Below are 25,528 nucleotides of genomic sequence, written 5' to 3'. Positions count from 1 at the left end.
ATCCCAATCTAAAATATATTGGATGCATCTGCTTTCTTACAGCCTTGATTTATTAGCCCCTGGTGATTTATTAGCCAGTGGGCTCTCCAGCCCCCTGCCTGGGCAGTAACCCCTGCCACTCTCCAGAGCCCTTTCCAAAGGAGGACCTTTCACTTTTGCAGCAGCACCACAATGCTGGCTCATAATTATCCTGTGATCAGCTGGAGTGGTCACATCTGTCTTCTCACCCATTTCTAGCTGGTCTGGGACATCTCAGCAATAGGCGCTAAAGGAATGAGTTTGTACATAATGCTTCAGCTCATTTCTATTCCAGTTATCCCGGTCCTCCAGCCGTCCAGACTTTCTGGCTTAGCAACATCAAGTATCCTTTGAAGTCAGGACACTTCTCTGCTTTTTCTTATTGACAGAACTCAGCAGCATGTTGGTAGCCCTTCTGCCTTACCACTGAAGAGGTTTGGTCCATGAGTTTCATGCTCTCTTCGTGAAAATTTCATTAAAATAACATTTTCTATGGTAGTTTCTGTGATGGTGGAATGCTCCTCCGCTCATTAGTGGAAAACTAATGAGGTGGTATGCATCTAGAAATGCTGACCAGTGCAATACAGGGTTTAGTTAAAGGTGGAGAGGCATGAAAAACTGTTCCTGTAACACAATCCCTTACAAGAATGATCTTATAAATTGTGATTTGAGAAGGATCCTGGCCTGTTAGCCTGTGCCAGCCTTGAGGAGGTATAAATGACCTCTGCAGCTGGGGAGGGGCAGTGGGAGCTGTTTGTCCAGTGCACGTGGCACTCCTTGGACTTTGGACTGCTCTGCCATGGGGCCTCAGGGAGGTGGCTTTGCCTCAGGGAGGTTTATCTTTTCACACATAGCATGGCCAGGACTTCTTTGAGTCAGGAGTGTACCCATGTCGGAAATTAACCTGCTGAGGGAATCCCTTGTTTTACCTGTTTTTTTCCTCTGAGAAGGAGATAATGCTCCAACATCTCTTTATTACATTGACATCAAGTGTTTAAATCAGCTCTGGAAACCTCAGGTAAAAGCCAGCACACCAAAAGGGTATCCCATCATTAATAACTTGAGTTAGTAAGCCTTGCACTAGTAAAACAAAGCTTTCTCCCATCTGTTATGTAATATTTTGTTGGTGAATCAGAAGCTATTGTGGTCTCTTCCTTTCTAAGAGTCTCACATGCATCACTGCACCCAGACTATAATAAGCAGGTTTTATCTTATCAGGGATGTTCCACAGTACAGCTCAGCATCTAGGGAACATCTTTTGCATTTCCTTAACCCTTTCTCAAATGTCCTCATGGGTATGAACTCCACTACCCCTTCTTACTGTCCTCAGATGTGAATTCTAACTTGTTTTACACCCTCTGGCCACTCACTGTGTAGCCTGTAACTGGAGCTTTCCCCTGGAAGAAGGGAACTCCTGGGCCCCAGCAGGGTTTGCTCCTGGAGTTTATACTAATTTTCTCATACTGTCTTCCCTGATGGCATCTCTGCTATGCCAGCCTACCTCACACATTCCCAAAGGGATCTACCTGCTCCAATCCTGGTTGTGTTTTTTGGAGGGCAGTGTCTTCTCTGTCCCAAAGGTGCTGCCAAAGTGTGGCAGTGGGATGGATTAAGAAGGCAGAATTTCAGTGTTAAAACACAGGGTTGGAAGAATGAGGCTTTCTGACCTCTAGGATGACTCATTGTGATGCTTGATGAAAACAGAAGGCACAGAAATACAAGGACTGGCTGTGAAGACTTTGATTGAAAGTTGGGGAAAAGAGGAGAACAGGGGCTCAGAAATGAAAGGAGAATTTTGCCATAGTAAATGAGACTGAAGTGGATATTTATTCAGCTCTAGTTCTTCTTAATAGAAACGAATTAAGAAATGTTTGTCATCCAAACATTTTGAAAATTTTATTTACTCTTCCTCTTCATTCATATTTCTTTATTGCTTCTAAAGAGCACTGTGCCAAACCTCCTGCAGTGGAGATTAAGTCCTTTTACCTTCAAGAGGTATTTCCTTGTGGTATCAAGAGAAGTGTTGAAATAGCTCTTTCCTTGCTCTGGGTGATAAAGCATATTATATGCTGCTTGAACATTAATAGACTCTATTATGATGATTCATAAGTGTCTCCTGACAGCTGACTGTCTCAGCTACATATGGTTTCTGTGCAAAATATGGTCTTTGGGAGGAAGAAAAACCAAAAAATGGGCTGTTTTTTCTGGAAATGTTTTTGCTTCAGCAGATGGCAAGGGAAAATAGATGTTTCTGGAAAGTAAGATTCGTTCTTGGTGTGTTATGGATACTTTAGGTAGTATTACTAGTTTATATCAGGTAATCCAAGAATACTCCATCCTCTCTGGGACAAGGTTTGCAAGAAATAGTATCTCTTGTAAGATCACCTGATACTCTTGGAAAAACAAGCAAGTAATGGCCCACTATTTTTCCTTTGCTTTGCCTAGGTGTTTCATTAGACCATTGTGGCTGCACCAATTTGATGCCTTCAATACCTCTCAATTTTGTTTTCATTTAATGTTTCTCAGGTATTGATGTTATGTCAGGTGATATTATCTCTGTTAGCATGAGACTATTGCACACTGTCAGCTTTATGGCTATCACTAAATGTCTCACAGGGGTGAACCCATTTCTGGGAAGTTACATTATTGAATCTGAGCATCTCTTTTTTTTTAATGTCAGTCTTTATTCCTTGTGTTTTCTCTTAAATGTCTTACATGTTTCCTTGGGTTCTTTTTTGTTTTTTTGTTTGTGCCTGCTTTGTATATCTGGACTTTATATATATATATATATATACACACACACATATACATATATATATATATATACACACACATATACATATATATATGTACGCACATATACATATATATATATACCTGGCCCAGGTACCTATGAAAGAGAGGGCAAGGGATTGAGGGCAGGTCATGAAGGCAGAAAATGTCCAGAAATCAATTTTCACTGTGAAATCAGATGTGCTACCACAGGTACAGGAGCTCACAACTATTTTTAAAATATGGAAACATGGTTAAGCAGAGCAAAGCCTGCTGTCTTCCTCCTTGATCCCAAACAATTTATTCCCCTTTTCTGGAGGAGTGGAAACACTTCTTCTGGGAGTGCTGAAAATTTATTAGCAAAAATGAGCATCTCTGGCATCTCATAGAAATGGATGCACTGAGATGTGGAGTGGGTGGGAAAGCTGGAAGCAAATGCCAATCCTAGTTTGTTCAGAGAAGCTCTATGCCATTAGAACAGACTGGGCAAGGGGGAGAGAAGGCAGCTTTTTTGATGGGGATCTGAAAACCAAATAACTTTTTGCAGATGTCTGGCCAACCCAGGACTCAACAGGGCAGTGCTTATTGTAGTGGCTATATCTGAGTTATTTAAAAACAGCATCAATAACCATACCATTAGCTTGAAATTGAAGTTGTTTTTTTTTTAAATAATGATAATGGCAATTTGTACCATAGCAGACTTTTTCTGTTGTAGAGATCAATGAGAAATGTCAGTCAACTTACCCTCTTAACAATACGTTTTAATCCCCTTTCCCAGCTTGGCTGCTGTATTGTGCCTACAGCCCAGTTACCCACTTGTCCTCTCTGCCACACAGTTCTTAATGCTACAGCTATATGGATTTCCATTCCCTAAATTCATTATAGAAGTGTCTATTCTATTAAATGATTCATGTTCTCATTAATCTAGTTTATTACACCATATTTTATAGCCATTAAATTCACTAACAAAGAACACATAATTTTGAAGACAGCTCCTGTGAAATATCTCATACTATGAGAAGTGTCATAGACAGGTGCTGCATTTCATACAGCAAGTAAAAAAAATCTGTGAAATCTTTACAAATCCCATTTCAAAACTGGGGCTTGAAAAATCTTGGTCATAAAAACTTAAAATTCAAATTGACAATATGAATCCTGCTTCTGGTTTTTTTTTTGCCCCTCAACAATCATCTTTCTACCCACCAGCTGATGCATGTGCTGGGTCAGCTCTGCTCAGAGATGACCTGCCTCCCAGGTTTCCTCACCCACACTGCTATGAGTGCCCCCAGCGCTGCAACAAATAGAAAAAGCTGCAAGGAATCAACATCCTGTTAAATATTTAGGTGTCTCTTCTTGGATTATGTGAGTCTTTCTGTTTCTCATGTTAAGTTCGCTTTGCTTGAAGACTGTTTTTCAGATATTTCCAGGGACATTGACATGTCCTGTATCCCATCCTGGCATAACCTCACCTCTGCCTGTTGTCTGGAATACACTGCTCACTCCCTTTCCAATAGTTTAAATCTCTTCCCCCTATAATCGAGGTAGTTAAGTGTTTGGCCTGTGCTTGTGTTGAGGATTCTGTGTGGTTTTTGAAGGGGAGCACAGCCTGGGAATCCCAATGGAATTGAGCAGTTTAATTGCAAGCTATTTTATGGGGAATTGTCAGCTGGCATGTTGATAAGATTTTGCCAGCTGGAGTCCAAAGGCTGTGCTTAATTTCCTGGCAATAAAGGCCATTGCACCCACCTTCATCCTTCTTGGAGAGCACAAAGTGAGACAAGAAGCTGCTCCCCTCTCTCATCGGGAATGGAGGCACCATGTGCTGCCTGTGTGATGCCAATTCTCTCTGCTTTAACTGGCTCTGAGTTACACACTGCATGTCTTTCTGCATCTGACAAATTATATGACAGGTTACAGATTATTCTAATCTGCTCTGCTACTCTCTTCTGGTATCTGAGAAGGGAGCGCCTACCATATGTGCTGTGTTATCCTAGCTAATGTATCCAGCCTTGTTTATCTGTTGCCTTCACACCTTATGTTATTCTGTGATTCAAAACTGGTTTACTGTTAACTGTTTACAGTGATTTGAGCAAGATAGACTTGTCAAACGGACAGGAAAAAAGGTTTAATTGCTTATTTCCCCTGGTCTCCTGGGGCTGGATCTGTAGGATTCCATTGAAGTGATTAAGGTGAGAAGCAAAAGGCATATGTAAGCTGACTTCTTTCCTGGCTCTCCCAGCAGCTGTCCTTGTTGCAAGTTGACATCACTGAATGTCCCAACTTTCATCCTTTCCCATCCCACTTTCTTCTCTCAGCAGTAGAGATGGACAGAAGAGATGAGCTGTGTTTGAGAATTACAGGCTCAAAAGGCTTTTGTGCAAAGAATCGTCTGCTGCATTGCTGATGTTTGGAATACTTTCTGCACTTGTTTTACTGTTACAGGAAGCATTTCACCCTGCAGTATCATCCCACATCTTCCTCCATAAGATCTTGTGAAAAATTTATGTAAACCAACTTTGTTTTAGCAGTCAGGCATTCTCTCCTTAGAAACCTGGCAGGATGGGGAGCAGCATGTGCAGCCTGTGCAGGGCAGGATGTTCTTTGGCTTCAATGAGTCACAAAGCCTGATTTAAAGAATTCATGCTTAGTAATGTGACAGCTGTGATGATGGGTGTGCAGCAAGGAAACAGCTAAGGGACATGTTAAGTCACATGGGGAAAAGCAGATCTTGGCTGCAGATAAGTGTGTTGGTTTTCACCCATTTTGATGAAATGAAAGCTGTGTTGACCTGTTACATTTGCTCAACACTAGACTCAAAGTTGGTGAATCAGTATGGTAGATTTAGATTCAATGAGGCAGTTGTATCTGTTATATCTGAAGATCTCAAAAAGAGGAGGGGACAAGAGTAATGTGGATGAATGACAAAGTGAGAACCTTTTCTAAAAATGCTGTAGTTTCATTGATTTATGCAGTAAATTACATTAACCAGCAAAACTGGCAAAATGCTGCTTTCCCTTTTGAAGAGAGCTGAGGAAATAAGTGAGATGAGAACTCTGAACAAATAGCTTTTCTACCCAGTCTTGTGTCTGGTACTGATGCTTTCTGTCCTGTATGCTCTACAATTTGATTTTTGGTGTTTTGCAGTCAGTTTCTGAAGTGCATAAAGGGTCAGAGCAGCTGTGGCCAAGAGCAATAATTTCTCTCTTTCTCTGCATGATTGCCTGCCTGTCTTTTAGGGGTTTCATATAGGAATATATTCTATTACATATAAATACATTCTACATATACCTAAAGTCAGAACTGAGCAGCAAGCAATTGGTCTGGCTGGAGATGGGAGTTGCCCTGCTTATGGAAAGCAGGGCTGGGAGACAGGTAATCTTCCATATCCCCTTTTCTTCTACACTGGTAAAACTGCTGTTCCAGTTGTTGTTTTTCTCATCTGCTTATTGTGAGTCAGTGATTCTGGACTGGAAAGTTCTGGTGCTGGGCCTGAAGTTCATAATTCAGCTTTTTATTTTTATGCTGTTACATGGATGCCCTGACTTTTTAATGAACTCGCATAAATGCTGTGTCTTTTGACTGCTCAGGAAGAAGAATTACATTTGTGTGAACTTCTTATGGATCTATAAAGGAAGTGCAGAATTACTATCTCTTGTGTCTTTGTACTTTCAATGTAGATTTCTTACTTCATCCATAACCAGGTACAGATAGATGAACTGTGTGTTAGTTTGATGCCATGCTAGGTTTAACTCAGGCTCTCTGGTACTATGCTAGTTTGGAAACCACTGGAAGTAGCCAGGTCAAAATATGCGTGGGCACATTTTTCCCTCTAAAATCCCTGCAGATACTCCTCCAGTGACTACAAATGTGTGTTACCCAGAGTGGCTTTACCCTGATTAGGTACAAGAGTGGAGTGTAAAATCCAAGGTGGAACTAAAGAATGCCATTACACTGCAGAAGATACTCCGGGTTTCCTGGTCAAAAGTTCCTGCATGCGTGTACTTTGCAACCAAACCAGGGCTTTCTGCTGAGCCCCAGCCCACAGGAAGAGCAGAGCACGCTGAGGCAGTGTACACACAGCCCGCACAAGAATGTAATTAGCTCATGAAAATATTTGCCACCAGTACAACATGGTGCTTCTCAAATTAGATTATGATAGAAGGCTGAATGCTGGGGTTAAAAAAAACCAAAACCAAATAAAAATCCCAGATACCTTGTTTTAAATAGATTTAATGCAAAATTAAGGTAAAGCCTTAGAGGAATACAGAGCTTTAACAATTATTATGTTTTATGTATTCTCTGATTCATCCCAGCCCCGAGAAATTAACCCATTCTTGACAGCAGTTAACAAGAAATTCATGGTACTTCTTTTTAATAAATGGGGAGATAGCAGTTTGAAGCTGCCTTTATTTTTTTTCCAGTCACTGGTGGAAGAAAAGAGGTTGGTTTTTTTCCTGGTTAACTTTTTTTATTTCTTGTTCCTGTCTTCATGTATGTTCTGTGGTTTTGCTGTGCTTTTATTGGTGTTGCTTTGAAAATTTCAGTGTCCTGAGGAAGAAATGCCAAATTCTGTCCTCAGTTACTTGTGGGGAAAAAAATCAGAGAAATGTATTGACTTTGCTGATATAAAGCTGGATGTTTATTGAAGTAACTCGGTACAAACCAACCGAAATTTATCCATTTCTCTTTGTTTATTTGTAAATTGACTTGTATAACTTGTAAATAAGTAGTTATGAGGCCACATAACTAAAACACAGCTGTTTGTTTTCCTTCCAATGCTTTCAATTCAAGGCAGAGGATCCAGCCCTTCCAAAGGGACGTGACCAAAGCAGTGTTTGTCTATTGGTAAAATGGTCAAAACTGTGATATAAAACCTAAAACCCACTGCAGCGTTACACTCTGGCTTTGCAAAATTATCCAAACGTTTGGCGGCAGATCCTTAGGGCCAAGAGCAGAGGTTTGAACGCTGCTTTGTCAGTGTGACGCGTCTAGAGGAGGCTGCAGCCCGGCATTCCCATGGCGAGCGCCGGGCCGCTCCGGGCTGCGGCTGCCTCTCTGCTCTTTGACCCCGCTCCGGCTCGGAGCCCGCTGTCGGCCGCCTCCCTCAGCCCCGCCGCTCTCTCTTGTCGTCTGCAGACAAGAAAAAGGCAGGCAAGTTCCAGCCTTTCAAGAAGCTCTTCGGTAAGAGGAAGAAGAGAGAGCCCGCCTCGGAGTGCGAGGAGCCCAAGCTGAAGCCTAGCCACTCCTTCGGCAGCATCTGCAACGGCGCCTTCTCCTTGGATGGCGAGCCGGACGGCGGACTGAGGTGAGTGAGTGCCCCGCACGGAGCCGGGCGGCAGGCTGAGGAGAGTGTCTGAGTGCCCCGCACTGCTGCCAGCCACAGGCTGAGGTGAGTGAGTGCCCCGCACTGCTGCCAGCCCGCAGTGAGGTGAGTGAGTGAGTGCCCCGCACTGCTGCCAGCCCGCACTGAGGTGAGTGAATGCCCCGCACGGCTGCCAGCCCGCACTGTGACACACCGCGTGTTCTCCCCTGCTTCTGGTGGGGCTAAACCTCAGTTCTCCCTCTGCCGTGGCAGCGATTTGTGCATGCTGCTTCTGACGCGTGTGCATCTCTCCTTCCTCGGAATGTGACACCTGCTCCTTCAGAGCTCAAAATCTCGCTGCTTTAAGGGGCACGTGTGCGGCTCTGCAAATCAGAAATCCCGGGAGGAAGCAGAGATGAATCTGAATCCAGCTCTGTGATTTAACACGGAGCAGAGGTATTAATGTCAGCCCTGTTTTTCAATCTGGGAAAAGATAAGCTTGAACTGGCTGTTAGAGATCCTTTATTGCATGCATTTTGCTGCAAGGTGGTATCTTTGGGTTGGGACAGACGCATTCTTTTTCACCCTATCCCACATAATTTTTGCATTGTAATTGGGGTCAACAAAGAGACTGCTTTTATTTTGAACCAATTTGAATGAGGAGTAGAAGGGGAGAGAGAGACACCTGAAGATCAGATAATATTCCAATGACAATGGAGGATGACAGAAGGACAGCATGAGAATTTTCTGTGGGGATGGTGGGAGTAAGAAACTCTACAGAGTAAACAAGTCAGCAATCTCTAACTAGGAACAGGAAAAAACCCCAAACCAAACAAACCCAAACCAACAAAACCCAAACAAAAAACCCCTTACACCAATAGTAACAAAGCCCCGAAACCAGATGCACAAACTACTAGAGTCAGTAACACCTATTTCACTTTCCAACTGCTCATCTCAGAGAGGTTAGCTGACTCCTGATCAAAGCCTGCTTTTCTGGAAGAAAAATAACTGATTGCACTGGGAAATGTATCTGAAAGTGTAACAAAAAACTCTGAAAGGGTGAAAAAGCTATTCCAAATTCCTCTGCTCAAGAATGAAATGTGTATCACAAGTGTCACCCTGAGCAGTATTTCTAATAGTGTCTATGAAAGCATGACTGTAAAGATTATTTTTTTGGGGGATTTTTTCACTCTGAGTTTTTATTCCATTCTGTGAAATTCCTTGAGTACCAGGTTTCCTTTTGGTTTCTGTGATGTGGTTTTGTACACCTCTTTTGCTCATCCCGGCTTTTTCAGAAAATCGGTGCTGAGCAAAGCCACGCTGCAGCTGGAGGTGTGACTGACACTGTTGTGATGCTTTAGCTGAGTGCACGATGCCAGGCCACTGGAGGAGGTTTTAGTGCCTTTTCCCTCACAAGCAATCTATATGGCATCATCTCACTATCAGGCATTTCCCACTTGGCATAGCTGAGAGTGCAGTGCTGCGCCCAGAAACAAACAGTGATACGGGAACTTGTCCCATTCCTCATCAGCGACATGAAGGTGTGGCAGACCTTGTTTGAAAATGTTAAATGTTTGCATTTTTAAACCTATTGAATTTTCTAATTAACAAAAGCATTAAAAGTTAGCTTCTGGAGGAAAAATCTGACTGTGCAACTTAAATCAGAGAGGATTAGTAAATGTGAAGGGTCCCATGTCTCATCTGAAGTGGACCATTTCTTTCTGTGATTCCTCAGAGGTATTGCCCTGCTAGAAATACTCAGTCAAAGCTCTATTTTTCCTGTCATTTTCATGGTGCAAATGTGGGTGGGATTTGATGATAATTTTCAGTTTGCAGGAAGTTTTTGCCAAGTTACTCATTTTACAACAAACATAAATGTTCAGTGCAGTGCATTTGATTGCTTTGGGAACCTAGTTTTGCCACTCCAGTCTGTTTTCAACATGTCTTCCATCCATTATATTTTTTAGCCTTTCCTGTAATTTCAAACATTTATGAATTGAGTGCAGAGATAGGCTAACTAAAATAATACACATCATTGTTTGCAAGTTATCTAACAGTAAATGCATTGGCATACTTTCCCCTATTCATCCAGAAACAGACTAGAGCAAATACAAATAACCAGTAGTATATGTACATAAGCAAAATCCTGAAAAGTTTTGTAAAACCATTTGCTTCAAATTCTTTAAGAATTAAAGAATTATAATAAGCGTATAGAAAAAAAACCATAATAAAAGTTCCAATTTTGCAGTACAAGATCAGGGATGTTCACATTCCTTTAATAAGCTATATTTCTTCCTCATCCTGCAATGTACATGAATTTGTTATCTACAGATGTGTCCTGTGGACATTTAGCTTTGTTTTGGGGAGAGGAGATGGTTGTTTTGAAAATATGTTAAGGGAGGAAGCTGCTTCAGGAAGGTAGAAACAAGCAAGTGAATGAGTGTAGGCTAGAGAAGATATCTGTATTGCTTCCAAGACCTAAGCTAGTGTTTCACCTAGTGCTGTATTGGCTTACAAGCCTGCCCACAGCTAACACCTGAATCTCTAATGGAGGCTGTGCTGACTGGCTGATGCAGATGTGCCCGGAGCAGAGCAATTTAGGTAATCTACATGTGGTGTAGATTGACTAGCTGAGTTGGAGGCACCTGAGAGATCTGCCTGTCCATCCTTTCTTACATCCTGGATTCATCAGATGCAAATAACTTGCTTGGTATCCTGATGTATGCGCTCTTCAACCTCTTTATTCGTCTATGTTATTTTGCAATACCCAGGTGGGAGGTTTCCTGCTGCAGTTTGTCTTGCTCTGCCTGGAATTCCTTTTCCCGTTTCTATATTGCCTTCTTGAGCTTACAAAGTTAAAACTGTATTAACTGTCTGTCCTAACCTTAAGGGCTGGGAGATAGAAGTACTGACTACAAGGAATCTCCACAAGTTTATGGAGCTTCACTGAAATCTCCACAAGCTTCTGTTCTGAGGCTATGATTTGGCATGTTAAAAGACTTTATACTTGTCTTTTTTGTCACAGTTGACAAATACTCAACTTCTGAGCCAGCATTGTGAAGACAGACCTGAAAGGGTAGCTGTACAGTGCCCTACTAAAGTCTGTCATTCTGGCTTGATGTGCAGAGGCAGTGGGGAATTAAATTTCTCTTATTTGGGGTACAGTAGAGTACCTCTCCTTAGGCTGAATGCAGTATTTCAAAGGACCTGGAATTAGACCTGTCAGGTGTTTAGGACTCAAGTGTCACAGCATTGAACTGCCAGGAAAAAGTCTCTGAGCAAACTTCAGTGTCTTGACTGTGACTGCCACAAAAATGGGACCCCTTTATTGCAGCATTGGGCAGTTCTGTGTGAAGCACTCTAGATCAACAGGAAAAAGTGATCTGTCTACCCACTTGGAGTTTCAAAGAGCTCCCAAGAAGCTTTCTCTCTGTCACATCCATTTTTTACACACTGGGTATCTTTTTTTCCACTGTATTAACTGTATTTCTCTAATTGGCATTTGCCAGTCCTAATTTCCCTTCTAAGTGCCTCATTTTGAGTGCCTTCTTGACTCCAGCGCAAGTGTTCTGTTGCTGTGGTGTTTGGTGTTCACCTTCGCCTGAAGACTTCATCTCATCAGAGCTCTGATTTAAGCAAGTATCTCTTCAATCCCAAGCAGAGCAAAGCAACATAGGGACATTGTAAGAAATTTTGTTTTAGACAAAAAACAAGCTTGGATTTTCCTTACTTGTGTCAGCTGACATACAAGCATCTGGAAAAAGGTTCTTGTTTCTGGGTTATGAGGTGTGTTGAGGATGTTCCAGAACAGAAGAGGTTATGGCTGCACTTTTTCATTTGCATGGCTTTTAAAAATAAATTTTATTACACGTTTTGGTGAAATTAGAATTGCTTCTCCCTTTTTGTAATTTACATTGCAGCTGAGTAGTGCAGGAATAGGAGCCACAAGCACCCAATTAATGGCCATTTCTGATGTGTACTCAGAGCATGTGGCCAGAGCAGAGGAGAAGGGAAAGCCTTCCTGAAGTGGTTCCTGGTGTCTTGAGAGAACGTAAGGCTAACTTCACACTCAAGTGTTTCTGCTGACCTTAGCTTTTCTTGACACCTCAGCTCTTTACTTCCTCCCTTCTATTATGGGCTTGCTGAAGTCTTTGTGCTCCAGAAGCTTTCTTCTCAGGTGTGTGATCTAGAACTTTTTCCTATTAGCTTCAATTTTATCACTTAGTAGAAATTTGCCATAAATGCCTTTAGCTTGCCTTTTGTTTTTCCAGCTGCTGCTTGAGTGCTAAGCTGCCTGTAATTTGTATATGATCATGAGAGCCCCTCAGTAGAGTGTGTTTCTGCAGGTGCTGACATTTTATACCAGGTGCTGCTTTGTTTCTCCTTTTTAACTGGTCTTTTGTCCTCAGCCCTGACTAAGACCAACTTCATTTTCACCTCAGTAGTCCCAGAACTGTTTTCACTCTGGTCTTCACTTCTATCACATAGGCTGTCTCCCTGCCCACTGGTCCTCTCCCTTGCCTCCCTTTTGGATGTTTTTGTTGCACTCCCCCTCCTAATAATCATGCACTTCATTTCCTTTCAGGATTCTGCATGGCAACTGTAATTTTCTGCAGCTGGTGAGGTCTAGGGCTGGGCTCTGGATAAAACAGATTTGTCACCTGTAATACAATGTACTGTCTTATTTCCTCTTCCTTGCCTTCCTTATCAGCCAAATGCAGTTTCTGTATAACACCTATTCCTGCTAAGGCTCATGTAGACTTTTCACTTCCTTTTCTGTACATTTTGCCATATTTCAGGGCAAATTTTGTGTAAACATACTCTGCTATTAGACAAAATATTGTGACATGCAGTGGATTGTCAGGTCAAATGTAGAAGCTGGACTGTTTAGAGCCCTGCTCCTTTTACTAGTCTGCATATTTTTATGCTAACTTCTGAATTATTGACATCCTCAAGCTGCATTAGGATCCACTTGTATAATTACTGTAAACCAGGGTGATGTTTTTCTTTGTACATGCTGACACTTTCTGAGATTAGACAATTAATGAATGATTACATGAAATTCATTTGTTGAGAACTGTGTAGTCCCACCCAATTACCTTCTTGTCAGGCAGCAGCAAAGGCAGAGCCACTCCCTCAGGGAGGGCAAGCAGGACACCAAGGGGATCCCAGAGCAGGAGGGGTCCATGGTCATGCTGCAGTTCCATAGCTGAGAAGGCAGGGCCAGGAGCAAGCTAGGAAAATGCAAACTGAGCTCTGGATCAAAGGGCTCCATGACCAGGCACAGTTTTGTCTGAGCTGCAGACCAACACTTCTCCAGCATGGCTCAGGCAGAGATTAAAGCCTCAAGTGTGACCCTAAATAGAGCTCCTGGATCTGTGTGTGTAGCTGAAGGCTCCAGATGAGGCTGATCAGGGAGATGAGAGCTTGTTAGTGCGCTCAGGGCCTTGATACTTCCCATGGTTAATTTTATGGCCCTAATTATAATAATTTTAGTTACATTATTAGCATATGCATCAGATGCTTAAAGCTAGGTTTGATCCCTACTTCTAAGAAAAAGAAAATTACTGTAAGTCCATAGGTTCCAGGTCCCTTGATGACACCAGACTGGAGCTTTGCATTAAGATAATGCTGTGTGATATCTTTGAAAAGAGCAGGGCTACTCTGAGCCTGGCTGCACAGCTTGTTGTTGGCATCAGTGGAACTCAGATGGGTCATAACAGGGGGACTGTGCCATTTTCCCAGGGTTAGTGCCCTGAAATTCAATGGTTCCTGAAGGTGATATGAATATATATTTAGAACGAATGCAGAAATTATCTCTAAGTTTACTTCATGAACAAGATTCCCTGCTGAAAAGTCTCTCTTTTGTCTGTTCAGGCTGTGAGGCCCATGTTTATGGGTTTGTTAATGCAATGAAGTCATGTGCTGTCTGAGCACAGCTCTAACTCAGAATCATTTTGCAGCATGAACAATATTCCCCATCCAGGCATGAGTTAGAACCAAAACTCTCCTTCCAGCAGATGAAAAAGAGCACACTAAAAATATATCTCAGAATTACAATCCATTTTCCTCTATTACAGGAATGCAACTCTGAAATTAACAGAAAATGCAATTTATGTTTTTCATCTCTGGCTGCCCTGGAGACATTCATGGGAGATGCAAAATGTTGATTCAGATTTCTTTCTTAAAACAAAACATCAAATAGAGGCAACCTATCACTGCACTTGTCATTTCCCTCAGGGAATATTCTGGGATGGGGTTCTCAGTTTCTTTCAAAGAGATCAGTGAAGGGTCAATACCTGACTAAACCAAATTTGTTCTTGCTTTGCATGCTTTTTAAATTTTTTATTGTTTAAAAATGGTTTTATGTTAAAAAGTTGACTTTGATCTTCAATGACTACAGAATTGGTTTCTGATGGAAATCTACAAGAGTGAAAGTCATGAGACTCTGGGTTTTTTGGACTTAGTCTCTATAAACATAAAAGAACAGAACAACTCATTCTTTCCCTTTATTTTCCAGTTTCTATTTCTAACTCTTTAATATCAGAGTGGGAGGAACATTTATGACACACTAAAGAGGCAACTGGTGGTGTGAGATTTCTGTACTCCAGTAATGCACCAGCATGGGATTATATAAGAGCTGAGGTCTCAGTACTCCTTTCTGGAAAAGCTTCCCCTTTTTAAAGGATCACACATGTGTCTTTAAGAGAAGAAATAGCTCTGGAGAAAAATGGAGTCTAAAACCATCATAGCCACCAGTGTCAATACAATAATGTTGCATTCTGTGCAAGAGTGGTGTCCCTGCACATGCTCTGGTGTAGTCAAGTGCAGTAAATGTTGATTGGTGTCTGACTCTTTCCAACAGCTCTCCAGATATGCAGCTAGCATGGAAACTTGTGTCAGGATTTGCTCAGCTGAACCAGGAATTTGTGTGGATTTTTGAGTTCCATTGTTTGGGGGGGATTTCATGTGAACAATGACCACTAATAAGGCACAGAAGAGGTGATGGGAACACATGGAGAGGAGGATATAGAAAGTGTGATATCTCACCCAGTCCTGACTTGAGGTACCTAGAACTGATGGAAAGTCACATCCTAAATAGGTCCATAGCAGTAGATGGCTGAGGGAGGGTCCAAAGAAGGTCTCTGTTTGTTGCATTTCATGGGACAGAAGACTTTTCCTGTAGGCTCAGGGTGGTCCCATTCCCCTGGGAGAGATTTGTTTCACATCTCTGAGTATCTTAGCACACAGAGGCACCTCAGCAAGAATGAGTAATGGATAAAGATAAAGAGCAAATGGAATTCAACTTTGGTCTCAGTATGAAAAAATTAGTTTTGAAAATTTGTATATTGCAATTGAAACTGGAACATGATATTTGGGTTGCAACACATCTTCAGAGAGAACATGTTCAAGGATTTGTTAAAAGTGCTTTGTATTTTGATATAGCACATCCATAATTCATGTAATTTAGTCAGGTTTCTGAAAGTGAGTCAGATGATGATTCAACTATTTTCAGCACAAACAGCCTCTGAAGTGTCATCACTGGAATTATCAACAAAAGTGCTCATAAACTGATGCCCCTGTTTCCCCACATCTCTTGGAAGTGATATGGAAGTTTGAAACTGTAATACCTTCAGCTATGGCTGTGACTGTAGCCCATATCTCTGTAGCGCTATGTATTTGTTGAAATCCACTCCTGATATTGACATTCCTGATACTCCTTTTAACTGAAGGGAGAACAGTCTGTAAATGTGAATTGTGAGGATGTTATTGTACAAAGACTTCTGAGAAAAACTTCAGAGATGGGTAGCAGCAAGGGAAACTCAATTATTCATACTGTATTATGACTTAAAAGAAATCCAGTCTTTCCAAAAGTAGAACATAAGCAAAGTGAAAAATGGAGTGGGAAAAGGACCTTTGTGATATAATCTGTCAAATTCACAACTGGGAAAATGTGAAAGGATTGTGGGCTCCAAGGGAGTAAAATAAGAGACCTTTCAGAAAGTACAAGTAGCTTGGAAATCACCTTAACTGCTATTTAAACTTGCCTGTAAAAGAAACTAGGTTACTATGATGTGTGAATATCTTTTTTCCGATGTTCTTTAGCCTACATAGATATTTAAACAAAATTCTTAAACTATTTTTACCAGTTGTTGGACATGTGGCTAGCAGAATTGCTCATTCACCCACTTCTTAAATATTCAGTATATTTGCAAAGCATTTTGAAAGGATAGAGTAGAGAGCAGTCTGGCATTAATTCACTGTGGGGTTTCTTATGACTGTTTCATGTTCTGACAATTTGGAGTATGTTGTATTACAAAGTCAACAAGAAAACAAAAACTGAAACAAACCTTTCAGATACTTGTCCTCCCTTTTGTTATGAAACAAAACTGTGTGTGCCTTGTAACAAGGGAAGAGAAAGAGAGAGGGAGAGCAGTTGGTGTCTGGGAGAATGCTGGAGATGCTGGAAATGTTTAGCACGGTCCTAACCTGCCACTGGTACCATTGGGGGCACTTGTCAAAGACAGAACTGGATTTTCAGTGGTGATGTACTTATGGTTGCAGGTCACATGGAGCTGCCAAGCTGCTCCATGTGAGCTGGTGTCCCCAAAGGAGACATTAAATGAAATTTTGGCAAGTTTTCAGGCAGGAGGAGAGACTAGACTCCTAAAAGTGTCCTCAGGTCTACAGCAGGGTGGGGAAGATTTTCACCCAGGCAGTCCACCAGAACTGACCTCAGCAGCTGTTCTTTTCTTCCATAGAGATTCAGGTTTTATCAGGCAATTCCTACAGTCAGAGTATTCCTGCTGTTGGTCAACTTCAGTTTTGGGGTTTGAACTCCTGGCAAGTTCTCTTCAGTTTCAAAGCTGCAGGTTGGCTGCTCCCAACTTCAATATTAACAATTCATTAGTAAGGTCATGAACAGCTTCCAAACAAGTCACTGAACTCTTTGGTGCCTGAATTGCAACCCTTGCCTACTAATTAGTTGTAACAAACAACACAAATATACATGAGGTGTCTGATTTTAAGTATGAGAAGTCCAACCCACTGGACTGCAAAAGGGGTGAATGGCCACAAGTATCTGAGCCACAGCATAGCTGGAAAAATATTTGAGAGAGGATCCTCTCTGGAGAATAACATGACCTGGACCTGCATTCTCAGCAGATCTCTCAGCTCAAAGGTAAATAGCAAACAACCAGTTCCCACTGGCCTTGCCTCCTGCACCTGCAGCAGGCTCACACACTGAGCAGTGCAAGTGCAGGAGGGCTTGCCATGGGCTGGTTTGTCAGATTCTGTGTGTGTCCTTCCCACCTTGTTGAATACAGTTCTGGAGCTTTCAGTTCAAACAGACCTACACAGTTATATGAGGAAAGCCAACTTTCACTCTGTTTCATGTCAAACCATTCGTTTCCAGGCCTGCTAGGAATTTGTCTCTGTGTAAGGGACACTTCACAACTTGTGCTTCACTGGTTGAGTCCTGGCTGGCAAAGCAAGGCAGAGGTATTTCACTGCCATGCAATTTTCCCACAGCTCTGACTGAGTCACAGTGATTTGGTATAGAAACCTTTTTAGAAGCAGTTTAAAAATATAATTTTATGGCTTCTAATAAAAGGTTTCTAAAAGAAACTTTAAAGGTGTACTACCTTTAACAGCCAGAGGCAATCGAGTTGTGGTTTTATAAAGAAAGAAATCTAACATAGAATATGGCATCAGTTAAATGTTCCTCTTCTTCCATGGCTAAAAGTGTTGTGGAATATTGACCAGCTCCTTGCCTGCTTGTTTGTTGGTTTGTTTCAAATTAAGAATGCTGCTCAAATATTAATCTGGATGAAAAGAAGCTTTTCAGTTAGTCTGTGATTGTATGAAAGATTAAACGATTCAGAGAACTGTGTGTGTTCTCTCCCCAGAACTGGATTGATTATTTTGTGAGTGCAAAAGTATTTTATACATATATGAGAGAGAGGGAGAGGATTTGGGGGATTTTTTATCCTGTTATTTTCAGGTTACCTCCAAGAAATTGTTATAAAAGTCAAGAATAGTCTATCATCTGATCTCTTTCAACAGGGTTATGTAACCATATATGACGCTCTCCCTTTGTAAGAAAAGATTATTGTTTGTACTTAAAATACCTCAGGGAAAAATGAGATGAAAATGTAATAAATACATTTCGAACTTATTTGTTTCCAAAGTTTGAATAGAAATATCTTGAACACTTCATGAACAATTAGAACATTTTAAAAGGCAGAAAAGTTAATATACTGATCTTAAATATATGAAACCTGATTTTTTTGTTCTTTTACTTAGGTTTTTCTCTGGAAGTATAACCTGCCTTGCTTTTGCTGAAATACTTATTTATAATGTTTTTATCATATGTAGAAGGTTATGTTGGATAGATCTGTATCAAAACTATATTTTTTCCCTCCAGATTGTTTTCTGAAACTATAATTGGGTTCTATAAGGTTGCCAACAGGTTATCAAAAGGAGAGATTTAGGACCTTGCAGTTGTTCTGTTTTTTGAAATTGTGGCTTTATCATGATTATAGATTATGGGCTTTTCACTTACCATGGGATATTCTAGGTGAGACAAACCATGACTTTCAAACAGATACATTTTTCCCTCAATGTGCCCCCAAAACTACTAGCTTTTTTTTTTTTTAATTCTAAGTTTTCTTACAATTAAATTCATTAGAATAATTTCTGGTAAATTAAACCCCTTTTTATTTCATGCCTTTGCCTGTGGACTTCAATCAGAGCCATATAACAGGTTCATTTGTGACACACCCTCCTCCTTGGCATCAGTGCTCAGTTTAGCAGCAGCACACGGGCATTTCTTGCTCTTTGTGGCTAATCAAGGACACACAACTTGATGTAACAAGCTTCTTGGCAGTCTGGCGGTTTGGTGATAACCTTTTATTGCCAGTGTCATCATGCTCATGGCCATAGGAAGCGCTGAGTAATCAGCCAAAGGAGGCAGCTCTATGGAAGTGTCTTCCTGCACTGTAACAATTCTTTTTATGTTATAGATCCCCCTTTGCTTGGCACCTGCTGTTTTCTTTGAGCAGGAGTGGCAGTGTGTCACTCCCAAGCAGTGGCACTAAGCATGAATGCACTTTCTTAGATATGCAGTCTGGCAAGGTGTGCATCATCACCATCCAGTCTGTATCCTGAAAGAAGCAGTTAGAATTGAGGCTTACGAGCAAAATCAGTTGAACTTCTCAACACTCCTATTAAAAACACCCAACTCTAGGTCCTTCCAAGGAGGAAGACTGTATATAAAGGAATCGTGCACCTCCATTAAACTTTTGAAAACCAAAAGTGTTTGGATACCCCTCCACTGAGAATGTACAAAGGTTTTATGTAGAAGGTGGGGGGAGGGGAATCCATACAGCAGGATAACTATGATATGAAGGGTCACTCTCATAAATGAATTGCAGCACTTACTGACTTGTTGACCATTTTCTTTCACAGATCCTCCCATTATTCTATGGGCAGTCGAGCTTTTTCCCATGACAGTATTTTCATACCTGATGGGAGAACAGAGAGTGAACAGGCCATTCAAGCAATGTCACAGGAGAACGTTTTAGGAAAAGTCAAAATTCTTCAGGTAAGAAATTGCAAGTGGGGAAAATATTTAAAATGTGATGGAAAATGGTCTCCAGAACATGTTAAATGTGCATAAAGATGGGATGCTTTTCCTGTAGCCTTGGGACAGTTTCTCAGCCATGTAAAGTTCTCTGGCCAAAAGCCATTGCAAGTAATTCAGATAATCTGCAGAAGTTCTAGGTTTTGGTCTTGAAAGGTACAGCAGTGATGCTGTAAACATATCTGCAGAAACATCTGCACCCGTAGGACTTGTCTGAACTGAGCTCCTGGTTTTGGCATGTCCTGATCTGTATGCCTCAGTCCTACAAATGTGGTAATGAGAGAAATAAGGAAGGTTGTGTTGAGGGCAGGGAATGGCATGCAAAATAAGAATTCTTTGCAAAAGCAATTTAATAATATGTTTATATGTATTACATTTTTTTTCTCCTTTTTCTCACTGCACTTTCAATGGTTTTCATGGAAGGTGAATTTGTTTATCTCTCCAAAGCATAAACAACATATTTAGGTATTTGCTTCTAAAGAGCTTTATATGATCCACTTTCCCTTCTTTTCCAGAACTCTCTCCCATTAGTGCTTGAACTAAATTTTTGCTTTACTCCCTGTATATCTGTAAGATCCCCAGCTTTATGCTTTTCTAGACCTTGAGAGAGCTGTCCTTCAGAAATGTGTTGCACTTTATTGTTCAGGGTACTGACATATCCTGTCAAAATGGTGATGAATTTTTAATGCTGTGCAAGTGCTGTTACCCTGAAGATGACTAGCAAAATACCATTGATTTCTCTTACCTCTGAAGTCCACCCACAATCCATCTTTCCTGGTGAGTGAGAGATCCTGAAATTGGACAGCTCTGACCTTCAGGATGGAATTGTTGCTGCCTCCTGCCCGGTGCTGTCAGCAGACAGAGCACCTGCACAGTGCTGGCCATGCTGGCTGTGGATGAGCTCTGAAGCAGAAGCCACACTAGGACATCTCCAATTCCCCTGTGCTGGCTTTTCAGCTTAAATTTCCCTGGGTCAGGTAGATTCTGTGCATGTTATTTCCAGGCTGGAAATCATTATATTTCAAATGACTGCTGACTCCAGGTGAAGACCTGAGGTATGTGGGCCTGCCCTACAAAGCCCACCAACTCTTTCAGGGAGTTGTGCCCTCCCTATCTGTTGGATTTGTTTTCTTGGTCTCTGTATACTAGTTTTACTCTGAATAATTTTTCATCCCAGAGGTGTTTTCTTTCATATCAAAACTCAGCTTAAATTTCTCAATGGAAATTAGTGCCTTTGCTAAACTAAGCCAATTGAGAAAAAGTACAGTTAATACAGTTGGTAACAACCATGTTCACTGAGCAAATGCTAAATCAAGAAAATAAGAGCAAAATGTCACCCTTGAAAGTCACAAAATAAATAGCCAGTGGTACTTTCTTGCTCATATGATCTTTGCATAAGTCTTTTTTTAGTGTGGTTAATTGCATGTATTTTAAGGGACAATGTTGTTTCAGCTGCTTGATGTAAAAAATGTGCTTGCCTTTTTATTTAAAACTGAATGATGGTAGTTCATTTTTGTCATTTCAGTGTGGCTGGAACCCAGCCTGTAACATACCAGATTAATTTTTTAACTCTGATGATGGTGGTGAGAGCCACTTATTAATTCAGAAAAGGAATGCATAAGGAGTGCAAATGACATTTTCCAGCATTTACATGTTTACACAGAACAGTCACATATTCATCTAAATGTCGATGGATTGTTTTTTTGTAAACCCATGAAAAGCCTCCCTGTAATAAGCCCAGGAACCACTTCTTGTATCTTCAAAAATTGCTGCCCACCATGTAACTTTTCCCATTTCTCTAGCCATGACTTCTGCAACTGTTCCCCAAGTTTTAGGATAAAGTCATACCAAAATCCCATTGCACAATTTAAATTTACCTTAGAGTTGAGTCCTAGGTCTCATGAGTTATTTGGACTACCATTCCTGTTTGAAGGTTTTATGCACTACATACCCCATCCTTTTTTTTCTGCTATTCTATGAGCCAGTGTTCGCTATATGATTTTGCAGTCACAGAAAATGTTGATGCTCTGTCTCCTGATACCAGAAGCTTCTATCAACTTTGAAATCTTTCTGCAGTCTAACCCATCTGGGAACATCTGTATTTCTTAAAGCAGTGGATTAAGAGGGGACAGTTCTCTCTTCTGAAGAGCTCTCTGCTCCTTAAAGCAATTCTGTGGCCAGCCTCCAGCACTACTGTGGCTTTTCGAGGCTTGTATGTCAGGGTGGAAGCACAGCACTTCCAATTCCCATTCACCTGGAAACGTACTCCTCAGTAAAGAATTGTTGCCACAATTCCATGCCCCATTCTGACTCTAAACTTGTTGCATTCCAGATGGAAGTCAAAAGCTCTGCAGATTTTAACCCTTTTCAGGATTTTTTTTTTGGAGGTAATAGAGAAAACGTTCTGGAAAACGTAAATAATTTTTTTGAAAAGTCCCCACATTTACAAACCCAAGAGACAGCATGGTGAAAAGGGTTTTGAAATCACAATAGCAATGCAAGCCATTTAATACTGATGGTGCTGGATCTCATTCTGGGGATGACCAAAATTTTCTTCCTTCTTCCTTTTCATTTCTGCTGACTTCAGAGTGTTGATGAACCCACAAAAAATGTTGTATAATGGTGCAAACTCCGTAGTAATCTGGGCAGCTGGCCAGCCCGTGCACTGGTTCAACTGCTTATTGTGGGAATTCTCTTTCTAATTATGCATGAAAGGTAAATTAGTTCTTTCTGGAATTGCTCTCATTTGGTTTTATTGATTTTCAGATTGGCAGTATTCATCTTATCATGCTTTCTGTAAATAGATTTGGTCATGTTCAAAGGTTTTACTGTGTGCTAGAACTCAGGCTGAGAAAAGCCTGGCCTCTCATAAACCTCCAGCAGCCCTTTCGTATCCTGAAGTTATTTTGTGTTGGCTGAAGCCATTTGGTGTTGTAAAAGCAGTCTTTTCCTTGTTCTTTGGAACTGCTGTGATTTATCATTACCTAATTTTTAAGATCCAGGGTAGAAAGCCATCCTGAACCTACTCCCAGCAAGAGGTGCTACACAGATACTGGTACTCCTAATGTTGAACTCTTTAAGTTTCTGGGGATCTGTTGCTTTACTTGTCATCCAGGGCTGTGAATGAGACACAAGGAATGTTTAAACTGTAAATCTAGCAGTGTGTCAGAAAAAACCCCACAACCCAACTCTTGGAGCTTCACTTTACGTCCTTCCCTTCCTGAGATTACTGGGTTGGTTTTCTCCTCCCATCAAAGTGTCTTAAAACAATTCCCTGACATTTTGTAGCTGTGACTCTTCTTCCTACATCTGATAGTTGACAGAAATGGTCGGCAAATGAACAGCAGAGAGTTTTTATTTCACACTCATAAAAACTGCAGCAAGCAAAATAGAAACTTGTTTAAAACATTGGTTTCCTGAAGCATCTACACTGTTCTTTCCCACTTGCTGTGATGATGCCATGGTGTGGCATTGCTACTACCCTTGTTCTCCACTGCTTGCCTTCACTGAAATTATCTTGGGTCATCTGACATCTGTGTGGCTGCAGCAGTCAGCTGCAAGAAATACTAAAGATTGACTGTGATATATGGCTTATGGCCTTTAGGAACTACTGGGTTACATCCTTTTTGTTTCATGTGGCCATGTAGTTTAAAACAAACCCTCTCTGTTCTGTAAAGCTATAAAGCATCTATTTATTATGCAGATATGAATTATCTGTAACATTCTTTGTGAATCCAAACTTCTCAGTCAAATGCAAAAGGAATATTTTAAAAATTCTTATTTCCCTGATTTTGTAATGTTGAATGACCTGTATAATTTTCTCCTTGTCAGACCTTATGACTGTACAGTTTTGGATTACATTTCTTTTAGTCATTAGCATATCTTAGCTAATACCAAGCCAGTGCTTCCCACACTGTGCATTGCACATCTGTATTCTACCAGCCACTCCCCATGTATCTTCTGTTTCTTATTGCCCAGATCTCAACAAAGATACAAAGCTATTTTTCAAACCTCAAAACTATTATCTTTTACCATGCTGGTCTGAATTTTTCAGAATTGGGAGTGGTTTTTCACTTCGTGATTGCCTAGCTTTGTATTTCTTACAATTAATTGCTTTGTTCCCAATATTTTCTAGTGCCACTGCAACCAAATAGTTTTCCTCATATTTGAAAATTCTTTTTGCTTTATAAACTGAATTTATAATTTTTTCTAAATCATTGAAGCATTTCTTGGGCAGACCCTCTTGTTCCTATGATCATAGTAATCCCTGAAAATGAGCTTCCTTTCCAAAGAAGGAAAATTTTCCTTCCTTGCATCTGCTTTGCTTTAGGAGAGACTGATGTGACAAATGCCACAGATGCTGTATCTTCAAGCCTCTCCACAAAATCTTCTCTTTACACATGAGTATGTGTAAGTGATCCATCACCACTGTGCGCCAAAATCTTCATTCATATCGGCATTTGTTGCAAATACATATCTCTAGAGGCCCATGTAGAGTTTGCTCTTTCACTGTTTTTCTATTTTGGACTCTCTCAAAAAGTTTCTACAAGTGTAATGCCCCTAACCACATGCTGCTCCAGCAATGGAGAGTGGAAAAATTTCCTCCCTGCATCTTGTATCCAAAACATCAGTGCTAATACTTGTTATTTTCCTAATTTTCTATAGGTTTCCATGTTTATTTTATCCCTGGATTATTTTCTAAAGCTATACCAATATAGCTTTTCACATAATGCTTTCCAGTTTATTCTCTTCTGATTTAAAAAAAGCTTATGTGGGGTATTAATTTGTCTAGATATGCTCCAGACGTTCCTGTTCACTTCCATACTTCAGCATGAATTAGGTGAACTCTCTTCTGACCCTAGAAAGGAAATTTTAAGAGAGAATATGATAGAGATGCCTTAAATCATGAATGGAATTGATAAAATGAATAGAGAACAATTATTCAGTCTTTCACAGCATGAGAACACATGAGCAACAGTTGAAACCAGTAATACTTACAAATCAAAACCAATATTTCTTTAAGCAAAGTTGGACTGTATAAAAATTCCTCAGATGCCACAAATCATTGGAGCATTTACAAGTATGGGCTCAGTATAGGCTCACCCTGTTCTTATGTATTCACAAGGCATCTGATTTTTGGATCATTCTGAGACTGTACAGGGCCAAGTGGAATTTCAACAGTGTGCCTCTTTTTAGGACAAGTATTAATTAAGTCATTGTTTTCCATTTATATATAACTAGAAAACTTAATTTCAATTAAGTTTCGTTATATTTAGGGATTGCAAGCAGATATGAAGAGTAGATCTTTGAGCTGAAGGGGAACTATGACCAGCATTTCTTGTAAGCCTTGTTTCAATGGAATCAGCTGGAATAGTACACTCTGTTTTAATGGTTTTTAACTGAAGGGAGCAAGCAGCTCAGCAGATCCAGTTTTGGATTCAGTTCAGTCAAGAATCAAGAGTGATGTAGTTTCAGGGGCCTCAATCCAAACAAGTAGGCATGTACACAGAAGAGGAGCCAAATGGGAGTGAGAGAGGAGATGTACAGCCTGATCTGGGCTCTTTGCCAATTAATATGGAAAACTTGTTCTGTGGCATTTCCTATGCAAATGCAAAGAGTGCTTTGAAAGTCTGGGCTTTTTTTTTTTTATTAGCTGCAGGTGCCAGACAACGCAGAACAATTTTACTTAGGAGCTTTATTCCTTAAGTTATTAATGGGAAGCTGGTGTCAGCTAAGTAGTATCACATTTTAGCAAATTATTTTGCATGAAATAGAAGTGAGCTTGTGTCATG

General features: G+C 40.7%; 1 protein-coding gene across 6 annotated transcripts in view; it reads left to right on the top strand.

The window, feature by feature from the left end:
• Window positions 1-25,528, top strand: part of CRACD (capping protein inhibiting regulator of actin dynamics) — a 129,852-nt gene that overhangs the window by 83,635 nt on the left and 20,689 nt on the right. For 5 of the 6 annotated variants that reach the window (XM_074541475.1, XM_074541473.1, XM_074541474.1 and 2 more), the window contains 2 exons: window positions 7,927-8,095; window positions 19,562-19,697. In XM_074541475.1, coding sequence (XP_074397576.1) covers window positions 19,578-19,697 — 120 coding nt within the window. In that variant the 5' untranslated portion in view covers window positions 7,927-8,095; window positions 19,562-19,577. The remainder of the gene's footprint in view (window positions 1-7,926; window positions 8,096-19,561; window positions 19,698-25,528) is intronic. The other variant, XM_074541476.1, reaches the window with a different exon arrangement.

This window comes from Zonotrichia albicollis, chromosome 5, assembly GCF_047830755.1.
Source record: "Zonotrichia albicollis isolate bZonAlb1 chromosome 5, bZonAlb1.hap1, whole genome shotgun sequence".
Lineage (NCBI taxonomy): Eukaryota > Metazoa > Chordata > Aves > Passeriformes > Passerellidae > Zonotrichia > Zonotrichia albicollis.
The sequence above is the reverse complement of the archived record's forward strand: the minus strand, read 5'-3'. Positions and strand labels throughout refer to the sequence as shown.